The sequence below is a fragment of the Arachis hypogaea genome, chromosome 13, assembly GCF_003086295.3.
Source record: "Arachis hypogaea cultivar Tifrunner chromosome 13, arahy.Tifrunner.gnm2.J5K5, whole genome shotgun sequence".
In the NCBI taxonomy this organism is placed as follows: domain Eukaryota; kingdom Viridiplantae; phylum Streptophyta; class Magnoliopsida; order Fabales; family Fabaceae; genus Arachis; species Arachis hypogaea.
Genome location: NC_092048.1, coordinates 27,947,200 through 27,965,952, shown reverse-complemented (window position 1 = coordinate 27,965,952; position 18,753 = coordinate 27,947,200). Strand labels below are relative to the sequence as shown.

The 18,753-nt window shown below is 33.9% G+C and overlaps 1 protein-coding gene across 1 annotated transcript; it reads left to right on the top strand.

Moving 5' to 3' along the window:
• Nucleotides 1-6,992: 6,992 nt before the first annotated feature.
• Nucleotides 6,993-9,650, top strand: LOC112737843 (uncharacterized). Its single transcript, XM_025787975.2, has 2 exons — nucleotides 6,993-7,676; nucleotides 9,309-9,650. Exons 1-2 carry the CDS (start codon nucleotides 7,238-7,240, stop codon nucleotides 9,359-9,361), a joined length of 492 nt encoding a protein of 163 aa, XP_025643760.1. The 5' UTR covers nucleotides 6,993-7,237; the 3' UTR covers nucleotides 9,362-9,650.
• Nucleotides 9,651-18,753: the final 9,103 nt, after the last annotated feature.

The following is an 18,753-nucleotide window of genomic DNA, read 5'->3' as shown; positions in this document are numbered from 1 at the left end:
ATTTAATTTGAATTGAAAATTATTTTTTTTAAAAAATAAAAAAATATATAAAAAAATTTAATTTTAATTGATTTTTAAAATTTAAAAGCTGATAAATTATTGCCTAAATAGAATTTAGCAACTTTAGAAATTAAGTGTATAAGTAATAAATGATAAATAACAAAGTGATAAATAAATATTACAGAAAAAACAATAAATAAAATGGCGTAACAGCCGGAAGATAAAAACGAGCCCCATTCCCAAGTTAAGCCTATTCCTTGAGCAAGGTAAGCTTGTAATGGTGATGATTTGAACATTTGAATCTCTTTCCGAGTATAACCAGAAGAAATTTAAAACAGGAAAAACGGAAACCCAAATCATTGTTCGCTGATATTCCATACAGGCAGCTGGGTTGCTAGTTTTCTGACCTTTTGTGACTGCAAATAATGCAGCCGTTACTCTCAAAACACATGTTACTCCCTCTTTCAATAAATAGTACATTGTCTTTTCCTTCACAGGGTGGAATGACCACTTTACCCTTTGTGATCTAACCAGGGTTAATTTTCCCTAAATCATGATATATGTCTTGCTTTGTTTGTTAGTCTCTTGATTATGTTTCTTTCTTATTGCACCAACTTTGGTTTTGGTGATTGATAATATCTTCCTGTCCATTTCCATGATGCATCCTGACTAAACAAATTGGACTGCCAGTTCATCTGATTGGGCCACCTTGTTCCCATAAATTATTAAACATTATTGCTTCTTTGTATTTTGTGTGAATTTGACTATACCTTAGATATATAATATGATGCTCATATATACTATAACTGTATAACATGATATACAACTGTATCTCATAGTGATGATATACATGGCGCATTCATTGTCCTAACAGGGAAAATTCTTTTCCTTACATACTCTTTCACATGTAAAACAGAATCATGAAAGCTCAATTACTTATAGACTACCAATTTGTTTAATTCAAGGAAAAAAAAAAGGAATTTCAATAATATGTTTCTAATTATAATATATTGAAGGCCCTATATTATTTTAATTACTTTTACTTTGAGAAAAGGGCAAGGGCAACTAACAATTATTAAGGTCAAGCTATATGTAAATAATTATTTATGTACTAATAATGCTTGGAACTTTCAAGATAAGTTATAACCATACATCAAGCAAGCCAACACAACAAACTAAATTTATAAGCATAGAAACAAATTAACGTAAATTTTAGTTGACATAGTTTGAGTATATTGTAGTAGAATAGAATGGTACACATATGGTAGCAAACTAGGGTTTAATAAAGTTTAATGAAGTTTTTGTTTCTATAAACAACCACCTAGTTGATAAGAATTTATTATTGTTGTTTATATAAATAATTTTATTAGGTGTATACTAACTATACAAAATATATATTAAAATATAAAATACATATAAAAATGAGTTAAATTATATATATATTTATATATAAAATATATAGTAACAAATTTAGTGGTTGATTTTCAATATGAATACAATATTTTCATTCTATAAAAAATATATATTTTAATTTAGTTTTAATTGTTGATATAATAGGTTAAATATTGATACGACATATCCTTTCACATAAGCATTTAACTTACTAGCTCAGCACTTAACAAAACAAATTAATATTAGAAACTGTTTAAATTTTATCAAACCAAAAAAAAAAAGAGTAAAAGTCCCTTTCAATCCCTAATTATTTATTGATGGACACGTCTTTCCTAACAATTATAAAAACACAAATCGGTCTCTACTCCACCTTCGTATTTGCTAAATCCAATCCCTGTAATCGGTTGGCAGAATGTCACACGCTGACGTGTCAGACAACGTGTCCACATAGCTTTGTCTCCTTCCTAATATGGACAAATCACCCCTTGAGCCCCTCAACTGTCCAACGCGATCCCTCCTCAGCTTCTCCTGCCATTACAAAATAATACTGAATACCATCAGATTTATTGGCGGAATATCGAAATCAATCCAACGGTATAACCCTCTCCAGTAATAAATTACCGTCAGATTTTTTAATCCGTAGGTAGGTACGTCGGATTCTAAGATGGATTATTTATTTAATCCACCGGTAATTACCGTTAGAAAAATTTCGCCAGTAATTTTGGCGCTCCACAATTTTCTTTCCCGCCTATTTACCGTTGGATACTGTCCTTGATAAATCCAATTTTTTTTACGCAATAGATGGTCAAATTTTTTTATTTAAATTTATTTTTTTGCACAATTAGTAGTCAAATTCTAAACAACAGAAACCAAATATGGTGAATTAAATATCAATTGTACAAAAAAGTTAGCAGTCAAAAAAGTAAAATATACAATGAAACAGTCTACAACAAAACTTTAATATCTAAAGATCCTGATAGTCGTCATTAACATCATTCCCCTAGTCTTGTTGAGGCGGTGGACTATGAGGTGATGTTGGTGCCCCTGTAGCAACGCCGCTGCCACCAGTAGTGCCGCTGCCACTGGTCTACATCTGCTCTTGGTACACCGCCATCTGTTGCTCCATCCGCTGAAGTCGCTTCAGCTCCCGCCTCTACTCCAGCCTGAGAGAATCTGTTTCTGATACGCGTGTGAGGATCTCTTGATACTTCTCTTCAGACTGTTGTAGCTGCTCAGCCTGTTGGTAAAGGCTCTAGATGACCTCCAGCACCTGCTTCCTCAAATCGACGCCATCCTCGGGATCGATGGGTTGGCTGGTGGGAGAAGCGGATGAATGTCTCAGTGCAGAGGTGCAAAAATGGTCAGCGAAGAATGATCCCTACCCGTAGACGTGGTTCTTGTATAGCTCAAATGCGGTCTCGCACCAAACCGTGTTAGAATTGACTTCAGCTGTGCCGGAGTTGTTACTGTCATCTCCAGTTTATTGAGATTGCTGGGTTGCGGCCTCCGTCAATCTCTGAGTGTAGGACTCCTGTGTAACACATAATATGAATAGGACTGCAGTTAATTGAAAATTAAACTTTATACCCTATGGTGTTTACTCACATAATGATCTGCAGTCCGATGATCAGCGAATCTCTCTTTGTTCTCCTTCAAGTTGTGGATGTACTTGAAGGTCTCTGCCATTGTCACATCATGACTCAACGACCTAGACTATGCATATTGAAACAACATGTTAAATCAAGTTATAATGACATTATATTTCAAAAACAAAACGAAATTAATAACAAATTGAAACAAATTATATACGAGCCTTGCCTTTGTCTTCATAAAAGTTGTTGACCCACCAGTATACTTCGACAACTTGGTCGATGCTCCGTTAGCTCTATTCATGAGATGGTGATGCTTGAACTCTTCATCAATCTCCCAATGGATGTATAGTGCCTTCTTAAGGCCCGGACGGAGCCAAATAGTGAGTTGGTCGCGCCGCTTACGTACGTCCTCCATCATCTGCTGCAGCCGCCTAGCCATCCGATGGTCGAAGATCTTCCTGATCATGACATCATGCGTCTTGTCCCATATAAATTTCTCTTGCACAAAGAATATTTAGCACTAGTTAATCGAAATTAAATACATAATTAAACAAAATAGAAGATGTAAACTATGTAAGGTTTAGATATGTAGAGTTTTTACTACCCACTTCTGGAACCATCGCTGTCTGGTCTCAGCAGAGATCTTCGTGTAGCTCGGTCACAGATAGTCGTACATCAGCTTGATGACATTAGTACACTCTTGTGTACATGCATTGTTATTTGGTACAAACCTATCAATAAAAAGCTTAAGATTTAGTAGTTTGCCCACAAATTATTTGAAGTAATCTATAAACTTCAATTATATTTAGAATTTTTAGAAATTTTGGTAGAGTTTCATCTATAAATAAAATGAGCCACAAACTCTATCCGTCAATAATAAACCCTAAATAATTCACAAACAAACCGGTATAAAATTATATGACTTAAGCAGCAACATCCATCAACAATCAAGTAGTATGCATATAAAACTAGATATCTTAACAACCTAAATATGTTAACTTAAATCTCACCTATCTTAACAACCTAAATTTACTAAAACTAGAAAATTGAGTGTAACTAAATTAAACTAACTATCTAAAATAGTATGCATATAAAATACTTAAAATAGTACTCACGCTGTCAAATCATTATACCAAATCGTCATACATACAATAGGAGCTGGTGGAAGGCCATCTGGCTAGGATCGGTGAGAGGATTTCAGCACCGCAGTGGTTGTTGCTGGAGGCGTCGTCATCGTCGAAACAGTGTGCAGATAAGTAGAAGGAGATGGTGGAGGAGTCCACTCTGGTGAAGCAGCCGGACGACTTCCTGGTAGGGTGGTGCAACAGAAGGGTTAGGGATCATGATGAACAGTTGATCTTGTGCACCCATTACTTGTGACGTTCCAGGGGTAATCGGAGTAGAGGGCAATGACCGAGAAGTCTCAAGGGTACTAGTAGACACCCTTCCTCTACCATGACCATGCGGTCGATTCGTGATACCTCTATTTGTCGTCATGTCTGCAAAGAGCATATGAATTAAATTCAAATTTGCAACCATTAAATTTCACTAAAACTTTCAAAAACATAATTCCTTACTTAGAATTAGTCAAATTAAAATCTTATAAAATTCAAATTTGCAACAACAGTTTATATCATTCTTTTTTTTTTCAATTTTATTCAAAATCTTATAAAAATTTTGACAGAACCTCTCCTAAAATTTGGATTTCTCCGCTCTTCAAGAGTTCCATCCAAACCAAATATCTCTCAAACCTACTCAATTTTTCAAATATCAAAGAATTTACTCCACATAAAGACAACAAATAATGGTTCAAATCCTAATCCACCCACCAAGAGGCTTCAAATATTGTTACCAATAAATTTTATTAGTAGAACTATTAATTTCTTTTTAATCTTTAATCAACTTCTACTCAATCATTTAAACAAACTTCAAAAATATAAATAATAATACCTAAAACGTTAATAAACTTAAAAACCTAAATCATAATACTAATTAACAATCAAAACCTAAATTAATCATAAATTTAACTAAAATAAAAAAAAATTAATTAAAAATGATCATGTTACCAGAGAAGGGAGATGGGTGGTTGGAGGTGGTTGCCGGTGGCCACCAGAACGTCAACAACAGTGGTAGAGTAACACCATGATAAGGCGTAAGTCATCAGTTCAAATCTGATAAAGGGCTTTAAGTAACTTTGTGTTGATTTTTTTCTAATTTTAAGTTTTCTTCCCCGCATGTAAAAAAGGAATAAATAGGTCAACTAAATTACGGGATGGTGCGATTTTATTATTTTTTTATCGATCTCAGTCTTATGAGAAAGACACATTATTTTATTCGTAAAAAAATAAAAAAAAAATGACGCTTGCTGAAGGTGAACCCGTACGATTTTCCTGATCGAAATAAAGCAGTATTTCCATGAAGTTGTTGCTGGAGGCAGTGGGAGCAACGACGGCACAATGCTGGTGGTGGCCGGTGCTACGGGAGCGGTTGGGTAGCTGACAGAGGTTGTTGGATAGCAGAGAGAGAGAGAGAGAGAGAGAGAGAGAGAGAGAGAGAGAGAGAGAGAGAGAGAGAGAGAGAGAGAGAGAGAGAGAGAGAGAACTCTCTCCCCCTTCTCCTCTCCTCCCTCAGCTCCAAAACCCTAACTCCAACACCCCTAATCTGCCTTACCTCCTCCCTGAAATCATCATCACCATCGCACTCACATTCCTCCTCATCCTCATCACAATCATCATCATCATCATCAATAATATCATCATAAGAACTCAAAAATCAAAGTCTCTGCAACGAAACCACTGAATTAGAACTGTTTCTCACAATCGAAAAAGACAAAAGAATATTTTCGAATACTTGTCTGTAATAAAGAAAATTCTCCCAATGATTGAGATCATCGAACCAGTTGAAAGAGTGAGGTGGAAGAGTTTGGATCTTTTGCTTGACGCTAAGGTACTAGTGGCGCATGTTCTGGACTTTTATGAAAATGTTGCACCATAATCACGTGAAAGGGAAGGCGGAGAAATCGCAGTGGTGGTGGAGGGGGTTAACATGGTCGGCGACGAATTTGAACTTTTTCTCGTGGGAGTGTTAGAGTGGAGTAGTTCAAAGTACTTAAATAATGGCGTTTGTTCCTCCTGCTCTGACCAAAACAAAAAAGACATATACTTTATAGGAACAAAAAAACTTATCTAACCTCAATCAAACTTCAAAAACTTCAATTACCCGCGCTCACACTTAAACAGCAAAACTATTTACCAGAAAAATATTTTAAAAATATTAAATTAAAAACCAGTTAACAAATTTATACATATTACTTTAGACATTCTTTTAACAAATTAATCACTAAAATACTTAACCCTATCATGCTAGAATAATTAAACATGTCGGGATAAAATTATCAAATTTTTATATTCAATGATTTTACTGAATATATAAAAGAAGAAGATGATGATGACCACGACGACAATAATTATAAAGGAGGAAAAGAAAAAAAAGAGCGAAAAAAATCAAATGCGAGAAAAAAAAAAGAATAATGAAAAAAAAGAGGAGGTGATAATGATCATGATCAATGATGATGCATAAAAAGAAAATCGGAGAAGAGAAGATGTAAAAAAAGAAAGAAAGGAAGAAAGAAAAACAAGTGGGTGAAGTATATATTTTTCAGTGCTTAATTAGATTTAATTGCACAAAATATTTAGTCGCTTAACATTTGTTTATTTTTACTTTATAGAATTTAAAAATAAAAAATATTAAAGACCAATAAATTTTATCAATAGAAGCCAATATTTTAGACAAACACTTTATTTTTATTATATTAAAAATTTATCACAAAAAGTTAGACTTTAAATTTAATATTAAATATTTTTGTTGGATAAATATTAACAAAAAATTATCGATTATAATAGTCATGTAGCATTGTTTATATAAAATTTTTGTTTACTGAAAATTAATTAATTTTATATTTTTTCTAACAAAGACCCCATGCAATTATTCTCCATGCAATAATTTCTGATGACTTAAACATTTCTCCTAAACACAAAGACACAATTACAGAAATGACAAAACACAACCAAAGTCACCAACCAACCAAGGGCAATATTGTAATTGGACGAAAACGCATGCACGACCTTTTCTTAAAAACAGTCTTTCCATTTTCCACACCCTAATCACTCACTCTCTCACTCACTCTCTTCTCCGATCCCCTTCTCGTGTTCCTTTCTCTTTTTCGCCTAACCATAAACCAATAAGCAATAACAATGGCACCCTTCTTTAACAAACTCCTATTAACCCTCTCTCTCTTCTCTCTTATAATATCCCCTCAACGCTCTCTCTCATCCTCCATTCACGACCTTCTCCGTTCAAAAGGGTTGCCAGCTGGACTCCTACCGGAAGAAGTGAAGTCCTACAAGTTCTCCGACAATGGCCACTTGGAAGTGTTCCTCGACGCGCCATGCTTGACCAAGTACGAGAATAGGGTCTACTTCGAGAGCTTTGTAACCGCAAACCTCACCTATGGAAGCCTCATTGGTGTTGAGGGTCTTCAGCAAGAAGAGCTTTTTGTTTGGTTGCCTGTCAAGGACATTATAGTAAATGACCCTTCATCCGGTTTGATTCTATTTGATATTGGTCTTGCCCAGAAACAACTCTCCAGGTCTCTATTTGATATTCCACCTCGCTGCAAGAATGAAAATGGAGGTAACTTATTATTCATTGGATTCATCTCATTAACTAGATCAGAAATTCATAAGGCACTCTGCTTTTGTAGTTATTATTCTTCTTTTGGTTTTTCAGCAATGTTCTGTATTCTATTTTATTGTGTTGAGTTCTTTCTTAAAAAAAAAAAAAAAAACTAGATCAGAGATTGAGATTAATTATGTAGGCACTTTCTTGTTGTTCTGATTATTTTTTGTTCTTAATACTTACATACAGTAAATATGATTTTTGACTGAGATAGATCTGCCTCCATGTACCCCTTAGCATCGTGCAAAGTCTTGGAACCAAAACTCGGAATTAAGATCCATGATCTTGGGTCCATTTTGCTTATACTTGAAATAATTAAAACTTCTTTTCATTGCTTTTTGTCTTTTCAATTTAGTGTTTGTTGTCATTTTGTCCTAACTTTGTTGAAAATGTAAATGAAAAGTCTACCGTTGTTAAATGCAACAATATAGGTGAGTTTTACAGGAAAAACTGTACTGACGTATTTTTAATTGTTATATATACATTTTCTTTATTACCATCCCATTTTGGGGAGCACGAGAAAATTTGAATCATTGTTGTTTGTGCCGTTTTGTATTTGATTAGCGCCTCTGTGATTTTGAGTGAAAGAAACAGCTCTTTTTTTTTTATACCCCAGTTAGCATATATTCATGACTATTGTTCCAGGAAACTGAATGTATAGCTCTGCGAGTTACGGTGGTTAATTTAGTTGCTTTTATTTCAGTAATTTTGTGATAATTTAGTTACTTCACAACACAGTACTACTGGCTGAACTTTTGTACCATGCAAAACCACGGACAAAAACAAATTAAGAACAGGAGAAAAAAAAGAAAGAAAAACAATTGAGGAACCTTCCCATTAGGCCATTATGAGAAAAAAACACACACATGTATATATATAAGGCTAATGAGAATAAAACAATTATTTTACATAATTATATTTGTCAGATTCCTGTGGGTTCTGCAGCATCACTGTAATGTGTTTGAATCCAGATATGCAGAGCCAAGAGGGGTGTAGGTGGGGGGTTTTCAATTATTAATTATTGATTTTATTAGTTTTTGTTGTTGCTTTCTTGTTTTTTTGTCCCCCACTACCCCCCATTTTCAACTTCGTGTACATTTTTCAAAGGCTAAAAAAAGGTACTAGGAAAAAAATACAAAGATTTCTTTTTGCAAAAATTACAGTGTTGACAAGGTATATTTAATCTATGAAAGAAAGAAATATAGTAAGAAATATAGTCGGATATTTTAGGAACACTAATAGTTCTAATAATTTTAGCCGTTAATCTTAACGATGAAATTTATATAATTGAGATTAAGTATTAAAAGTACTAGAATACTAATATTTTTACAATACATGAAACTCTTCTTACATTATATACTCTAAATACAAATAGTATTCGACAAAACAAGTCAAAAGTCCCTAAAACTATTTAAATTTTAGTAGTATTTTACCCCATTATTCGCCTCCGCAAAATCATGAGTACTATGGTTTTTTTTAGGGTTAAAAATTATCAATATCGATCTTTTCAATGACTAAATGAATGGTTTACCTTTTTTTTCTCCTTATTTCTTTCAAAGGCTTGAGACTAACTGTGTGGTTGTGCAGGTGGATTGAGGAATCATGTGAGGAAGGAGAAAGGATTCGAGGCCCTGAGGTAGAACCAAAAGAAAAATATAAAAAAAAAACGGAAAAGAAAAGAAGAGAAGAGAGAAAGATACATGCCACCCTGTTTTCAGGCTTCAGTTATTGTCTTTTTCTATGTCATGTTTATATAATGTTTAACGTTGCAATTATAGTGATATAGGTGTTTGTAGCGTAGAAGGGTGAGGTTGGTGAGAGAGCATGTAAAAATGTGGGGAAGAGCAAGAAAGGGACCAAAAAAGAGGGAGGAAAAAAATGGGATGGAATCTTATATGCTAATCAAATTTACAAGTTCTAATCTTCTAACCTTTTTTATTTTACTTCAACTTGTTTGGATTTGTTTGGAGATTAAAAACTTCAGATATATGGTAGCATTGGAAAGTAACATATGTTTGAAAATTAGCACATGTTTACACCATTGGAATTTGGAAATGCTTTACATTGAAAAATTCAAAGTATGCCGTTGGCTAAAAATATACTTTGTTATTTTAATTCAAAATGCTGGTAATTTTGGAAAATGAAAAGTATAACATAAAATTAAAGAAAAATGTGTGAATTTACAGCATATAATTATTCTTAAAAATGGTTGGACAAGTCAAAATAAAATAAGAGATAATATTCCTGAATTTGTATACAAGCCACAATTTAGTCCATAAAATTTTAATTGCTTTTATTTAGTTCCTAAACTTTGTAAGCATGACTCATGTTAGTCCTTGAAACAATTTTCAATGTATAGACGTTAATAGAATGCTGTCATGGATAGGCGAATGTCATGCTAAACTCTATAAAATGATATCGTTTTAGTTTTGACACTTAAATAACTCCAAAACAACATCATAAGTGGTGTTTATTGAAATTTTACCTAACAAAACAAGTGATGCGACATCATTTTTTAGTTATTTGAATGCCAAAACCAAAACTATATCATTTTACAAGTTTCAATGTGGCATTTGATTATCTATTTCAACGCCACTCCATTAACATTTTTGAACTAAAAATCATCTCAGAAACTAATGTGATGCACATTTATAAAATTTGGGGACTAGATAGAGGTAATTAAAATTTTAAAGACTAAATTGAGACTTACGTACAACTACAAGTTTAGGAACCAAATTAAGTATTATGTCATAAAATAACATCCTTGTATTTCTTTTCAAAAAAAAAAATTTTTTTTATCTGAAATATGCCCAATTATCCCTATATATATATATATGTGGATGGTAAATTCTACTCAAAATTCTCTCAAATAAAAGATAAATTACTCTTATCATAAATCTAATAATTATTAGATGAAATGAATAATGTCATCAACATGATTAATATTAACTCTTAAAAGTCACCAAAAAAAATATTAATTCTTAATTTAACCTGAATTTTGACAACTAAACTAATTAATTATATTAAAATCACTTAAACTTCCTACCTATAAAATTATAGGATTCTTATATCAACTCCATTAATAATTACAAATTCACCTTTACTCAATTAACACCTTATCTACTTTTTTTTATTTTAAATTTGTGATTTGGCTTTTTAATGTGTTTTCATTTTTTTTTAGTTTTTTATTTTTTTATTGTTAGATCTAATTAATATATGTGTAATTTAAAAAAATTAAAAACTATAAAATAAGATATCTTTTGTAACTTTATAATTTACAATTTTTTTATTATATTTAATTAGTTTAATCGTCAAAGTTTAAGTTAAATTAATTAAGAATTAATATTAACCGTAATAATATAATTCATTTCATCTGAGGTTAACTATATATATATATCAGGAATCATCAACTTTGAGATACTTGAAAGAGAAAAGTCTCTTTCTCCTCATCCAGAATGTTCATAGATCAACTTACTCTTTGTTGTTCTACAATATTTAGCTGTATACAAGTTAGTTTTAATATACCTAACAAATTTGGGTTGTTCTATGTAAATTTTGGGAAAGGACATATTTTAATTTACGCCTAAAGAAGTCAAACTGCTAATCATAGAAAAAAATTACAAGTTGATTGCTTTTTCATTTTTCCGATTGGATGGGCAAAAATTTATATAATTGCCAAGGCAACTGTTTTTTTCTTTTTAACTTTTCATGCAGATTCTTTCTAATTAAAATATGAAAAAGAAAATTAGAAAAGAATAGAAGATGATTGGAGATGAAGGTAGGGTTGTATTGGGTCCGTGGGGCTTTAGGTTTTCACGCGGGAATTGTGGGCCAGTCACGAGGGTAGTAAGGTCACATTGTAAAGTATGATAGTTTCTTTTCTTGATAGAAATAAAAAATAATGAAAAGAATGATAGTTTTGCTGTTTTGATGTGTCCACTGTCCCCACCACACTCCCCTCCACTTTTTTGACGATTGTTTTCTTCCTCCTCTTGAGCCTCGGTTTTCTCACGACTCACGAGCCTCTTCCTTTAAATAAATAACTTTTTTTTTTGTTTTTTAAATAATTTTGGAATGTTCATAAATACTCCTATCATCTCAAAATTCAAATTATTTATTATTTTAATTTAAATTTATTTATCTTGTATCCTAATTTTAAAAATATATATTAATTTTATAAATTAAAAAATTTTAATTAAAATATAAAAAATTTAAATTTAATATATTTATTTTATATAAAAATATTTAAACTTTTTATTAATAGTAAATTTATCCCGTGTCTTAAGACATATATTAATCAAATATTTTTAATTTTAATTTATTTAATATTAAATAGTTAACGTACTTTCATTTACTGTAAAAATTCAGTATATTCATAATAATATTTAAATACATTAATCGTTAATGTATCAAAGTAAAATAAATAACTAATTATATATACCAATCATTAGGATCAATTATTTTAAAGAGATTGATAAAATGAATAACTTAATATTATAATTATTTATAAATTAAGATAATAAGATTCATAAACAATAAAATTATAAATTCAAAAATAATTAAAGTATTAATCTTACCATTTTTTTAAGCTACTCATTTTAGACGATCTTTTTTTTTTCTCAAATCATAATCTTAAAGCTATTTAATACTATATTTCATTTTAATTTTATTTCGAGTCTCATAAAATATCATATCAATATTTGTAGAACTATATATTATAAAATATTATTTTAAAATTAGATGTAAAATTTGTCACTTTAGATCTCTATTCAACTTAAATTCTATATTATTTTTAATTTTTTTTATCAAGATAATTATATAAGTAGTAAAATTTTCAGAAAAGCTTTACATTCATGTAATTTTTTCATTCAAGTTATCCAAGTAACTTCTTCCAGATGCGCCTCCCCCACTCCCTCAGTTGTTTGTCATACCCGCGCCTCATATAACGTAAACCTTCTGCTGCGTGATAAACCTTTACTCAACGTAAACCTTTTACTGCAACCTAAACCTTGTTCTTCTTCTTCTTCTTCTTCTTCTTCTTCTTCTTCTTCTTCTTCTTCTCCTTTGTTCGCGTTTTCTTTATTGTTCTTTTTCGATCTTCACTTCTGAATCGAAACAATGAATGATTCAACTTCAAATAAGTTGAATGAGAACGATTTGGTTTATCCTTCTGAAATGAATCATGCTGATGAGATTTGGATTATTCAATTTTGAATCGAATTGAATGGAATGGAAATGTTAATTTTATTTGAATTGAATTCAATGGACGTAGGTGTTTTTGAATCTGAATTGAATTGAATTTAATTGATAATATCTAAATTGTAGACAGAGGTATTTCGAATTTGATTTTGAATAATGGATTATGTTTCACTAAGTACTATACAATTATTTCACTACGAGTACGTAGTTCGGTTCGGTGTTCAGAAAGCTGTTGATTTTGATTTGATATTTTGGATTATGTTTCGTTTACTCGAAACTATAGAGTTGTTTCACCATGAATACATGTTCGGTTCGGTATGCAAAAAGGAGTTTGAATTTAAACATATATACTGTATTATGTTTCGTTTACTGAGTAATATATAATTGTTTCACCGTAATGATCTTTTCGGTTCACTATGCAGACCAGCTGTGTTGTGGATGAAAAATTTGTCCCAAAGGTGGGGATGATTTTCAAGACACTAGAAGAAGCTGGAAAGTTCTATAAACGTTATTCCAAACTTGCCGGTTTTTCTACCAAAATAAGGAACATGACTTGGGATGGAGACAAGATTAAGAATCAACTAATTGTATGCAGTAGAAAGGGGAGGTGGAAATCCAAGATATCTCCAACCCTGAAGACAAACCCCTTCGCCGGGTTAAACTGTCCAGCCAGGATTTACGTACACATAATGAAGGACGTTAGTCTTTGGACAATTTTCAAAGTCGTTCTGAATCACTCACATCCTTGCTGTCCAGACCGGACAGAGATGTTTAAACAACACAGGGAGCATAGCATGCTCGTCTGTTGCACCATCGAAACCAACGAGGAAGCCGGAATCAGATCGAGCAAAACTTACCAATCATTTGTGGCAGCAGCCGGCAGCCACCGTGAACTAAGTTTTATAGAAAATGACGTGAGAAATTACATCACAAGGAAGGTATGGAATATTTTCGAACAAGATGATGCCAAAGAATTCGGAAAGTACCTACTAAAAATGAAAGAGAAGAACCAAAATTTCTTCTTTGAGCTCAACCTTGAAGGCGATCACTGCATTAAATATGCATTTTGGGCTGACACAAGAAGCAGGGCCGTATATGAGTATTTACAAATTTTGGTTTACCACTGACTGGGTGCGTCTATTTATGCAGGTACAATATGGTTTTAGGTTCTTTTGTGGGCGTGAATCACCACCGTCAGTCGACACTTCTCAGATGTGTAATAAACTCCGATTTTGTGGTTTATCTTGTGCTTAATTTGGGGAATTTTATCACCTTTTCCCATATTTATTCAATGAAATAGCATGGTTTTGCAATTCTCCCTTGATTTGTGCTTAAATGTGAAAGCATACTTTTTAGGCCTTAAAATAGCCAATTTTAATTCACTTTAATTCCATTCGATTTATTGATGTGTTTGTTGAGTGAATTCAGGTTCATAAGGCAAGTATTGGATGGAAGAAGTGAGGAGAAAAGCATGCAAGTGGGAGAACTCATGAAGATTTGAATTTTCGGAAAATCAGCATTGGCGCGCACGCGCACTCCACGCGCACGTGTGGATGAGGATGGCTGGAAGCGGCGCGCAACGATGGACGCATCCGTGCGGATCAGAGGATTCCTATCAATGTGAACGCGCACTTGGCGCGCACGCGTGGATCACAAAAGCAATCGGCGCGCACGCGCGGGAAACTGCACGTGACCTCATTAAAGGAAATCGTGCCTGGCGATTTCTGAGGCTCATCAGGCCCAAATTCAAGCTGTTTCTGCATTGAAAAGACCCAAGGATGCTAGGGGAAAAAGGGGAGAGCAATTGTTTGGTAGTATAGCATCATGTAGGTTAGTTTCTAGAGAGAGAAGCTCCCTCTTCTCTCTAGAATTAGGTTAGGTTAATCCATCTTAGATCTAGGCATGATTTTTTGATTTCATCTTGTTTCCTTTCCAATTTCTTGTTTCTACTACTCTATTCTTCTTATTTCTCTTGTCAATTTTACGTTTATGTCTCTTTAGGTTTATGAATATTCATGTTGGATCTTGTTTACATTTGATAAAATTTAATGTTGATGTTTCTTTTATTGATGATTCGAGTTATCGATTTACTTTTCTTGCAATTGGTAGTTGGTAGATTTATTATTCTTGCACATTTATTATGCTTTCCTTTATTACCCACCAAGTGTTTGACAAAATGCTTGGTTGGGCTTTAGAGTAACTTTTGAGCATTCTTGACTTGGGAAAAGTAATTGGACAATCTTGAGTCATTAATACCCAATGTAAATTGGTGATCTAGAGTTGTTAGTTAATATAATTTTCAATGACGCTAATCTTTTGCTAATTCAATTAGTGAGTTGATTAGGAATTTTGATTTGAGATTAACTAGTCTTGTTTGAGTTTCTCTCATGGAAGATAACTTACACCTTCTTCCAATGTTGGAGATGACGAAATAAGATAAATTCTTGTTAATTATTGTTATGATTAATGACTAGAATAGAAAGCCTATGATCTCAAACCTTGTCATGAATGTCTCTCTTTATTAATTGCTTTCTTTAATTGTTCTTTTTACTTTTCTTGCCATTTATTTTCTTATCAAACTATAAAACCAAACCCCCCTTTGCGTTTTTATAGTCAATAATTAAACACTTCATTACAATTCCTTGTGAGACAACCCGGAGTCTAAATACTTCGATTAATTTTCATTTTGGGTTTGTTACATGTGACAACTCAAATTTTTTATTGGGAGGATTATTTGTTGGTGTAGAACTATACTTGCAATGAAGTTCTTATTTCTATGAGAGAAATTCTATACCGACACGACAATTTTCACTCATCAAAATGGTGCCGTTGCTGGGGAGTTGCAACGGTGTTACATTATTGGCTATTGTGAATATGTTAATATGCTCCTTTGCTAGTTTTTGCTTGTTTTAGGAGTTAGTTTTTATTTTCTCTTGTTACTATGAATTCTCACCCTTTTGGCTATGAGTTTGGCTCAAATTATGTTGTAGAGAATGGAAGCTACAACGAAGATGTGCATCAAGGATGGAACAATCAAGGATGGGAGGAGTCTCAAGGGATTGATCAACCTTCTTGGCAACAACAACCTCCGGTTTCTTATGGGTATAATCCTAATCCTAATGCATATCAATCTAATGGATGTGGTGACCCTTATTGTGATTGTCAACAACCACCACCACATGCCTATGAACCACCCCCTCAACATGACTTTGAACCACATTACTCACAAGCCCCCTACCACCAAACACCTCATTATGACCCTAATTCTTATCCACCATACCAACCACCTTATGAACCATATGAACCATACATAGAACCACCACAATTCCAACACAACTACTCTCAAGAACCACCTCAATATACACCAACTCCATACCCTTACCAAAATGAACCACCTTCCAACTATAATACCTCCCCCTCAAACAATGAACCATCTTTTCCACCACCACCCCTGATGAAGCCCTCACGCTAAAACTAAGAGATCTTGACTCTCATATGAAAAGGCAACAAGAGGGGACGAAAAAGGAGTTTAAGGAGCTAAAAGCCAAGATGGCTATCATGGTAGAAGCCGTTAGCAATATGATCTCCTCACACCTAAGCCTATGCGATCAAAGAACTCCCATTGTTGAATGTGGAGTAGCAATCAAGGAGTATAGTGAGGAAGTGAGTTTAGAGCTTCAAGGTGAAGAAGAGGAGTTGAAGCAAGAATTGCCACAAGGGGAGGAAGTTGAGACAAATGAGCCGGAAGAAGTGGTTAAAGACTTTGAAGAGATTGACCAAGAGATGGATTCAATCATTGAAGAATTCTTATGTATAATTGAATCCTCTCTAATTGGATTTCACATAAAGGGTAAGAAAGAAGATACCTCACCTCTCGGACCCTTGGTAAGCAATGAAGAAGAAATTGAATTGGAAGAGAGCCACCAAGAGGAAGAGATTTAAGTTGAAGAAGCTTGCAAGGAGGTGGAAGTTTCAAAGGAGGACCACAAGGGAATGGATCTCGCATTGGCTAAGTATGGAGAAGTCCCCCTTCCTAAGTCACCATCATCCAACACAATATTCAAGTGGGTAAAATTTCTATCCCTAAGCTTTATTTTCTCACTTGAATATGGTTTGATTGAAAATGATGGTCAACTTAGAGCCCTTTGTGGAGTTAAAAGTAAGAGAGAGTTGTGTAGTGGTTGGAAACATCACTCTAAGTTCATAATGGTTGCATGCTCAAAGTTGAATGGCAATGGTTGGTGTAGAACCAAATTTCATGGGTCTAGGAGAATGTTTGGATGCTTAATTGAGAATTCTAAGGTCATGCCACCCAATTGGAATCATGATGATCAATTTGAAGATGGGTGTCAAAACAAAGTGTGGGATCCCGGATCGCACAAGGAAAATCAACTTTGGGAGCTCATGGTTTGTGAAGAACTCCATCAAAGCTTGAAGATATTAAAATTGAAGAATGGAGCTTATTGGAGACTCAAGCATTGGTGGATGTTCAAGGATAGCTTCAAGCATAAGCCACCTTGAGAGGAGCTCCCCATAAGTCCAACTTAAGGACAATAAACAAAAGTGCTAGGTGGGAGACACCCCACCATGGTAATATCTTTTCATTTTCTCTTTTGTAAATATTGTTAGCATTAGTTTAAATTCATATTTAGAGTAGTTTGTTGAGTTTACTTGGTAGTTTGATATGTTAAATAAGGTTTTAAGGTGTTTGGGTAGCTGTTTGGAGGTTTGGAATGCTTGGTTTGGTGCAAGAACATGGAAAATTTTTTGAAAAACAGAGCACCAATCCTCGCGTGCGCGCACCTGGCGCGTACGCGTGCCTCAAGCATTTTGACCATCCACACGGGCGCGTCATGTGCGCGTACGCATGGATGCAAAAAATTCATCCCTCCATACATTGACCCGAGAATTGCACCTACACTGCGCCAGCACCATGCCTAAGGCACAAACCACCCGCGCGTGCGCGCACCTGGCGCGTACGCGTCCTTGAAGCAAATTGCACAATGCGCGCACACGCACGCTGTGCGTGTGCGCGCCGATAGTGCCACTTGCCCTCCTGGTACATGTTCCAGAGAGTTATGCCCAGTTTGTGTCTATTCTGTGCCTGCAACCCACGCGTGCATGCACCTGGCACGTACGCGTCCTTTGGCCAAACTGCGAATCGGCGCGGAAGCGTGCATGACGCGTCCGCGCCGGTAAAAAAAATTCTTTTCTTCCATTTTCTTTTATTTCATTTGCCTATTTTCATTCGTTGCATTTTGATTTTGTTTTTATAGCTTATTCTTATTTTCTTTTCTAAGTTTCTTATTTTAATAATGGTGTTGAATGCTCTTACTCAATTGTTGAGAATTTCTTGGTTACTATTGGTGCTTTGTGACTTGTTTGGCATTAATTGTAATATTTACTTTACACACAAGATTAGTGCTTTAGTCCTTCCTGACTCATGATCCCTTGTTTTTGTACCTCATCATCATTGAGTTAGGATGGGACCAAATGCTCTTATGCTTATCACTAATCTTGTTCGTGTCAATTATTGATTAAGCTTGATGCAACATGCTCTTCATGACATGTACCCATGCTTTGACTTTTCGCTTGCATCAAGTATTAGTTGATATGCCCTTTGCCTATATTACTTTCTCACTCACATGCGTAGCTAACATGTAGTGAGGACCCTATTCTTATTTGGCATTAGCCCCCGCCTATGTTATATTTGCTTAATATCCTTGTTGTAGGCTTAATTTTCTTTCTTTTTCTCTCCTTTGAGGTTGGCCACCAAATGAAGGAAAAGAATGAGAAAGCTTCCAAATGGGGCAACAAACAAGTTCAGCCGCAC

Coding starts and splice junctions, on each gene's coding strand:
- LOC112737843 (XM_025787975.2), top strand. CDS start 7,238: ATGGCACCCTTCTTTAACAAACTCCTATTAACCCTCTCTCTCTTCTCT. Junction 7,677..9,308: donor CTGCAAGAATGAAAATGGAG/GTAACTTATTAT, acceptor GTGGTTGTGCAG/GTGGATTGAGGAATCATGTG.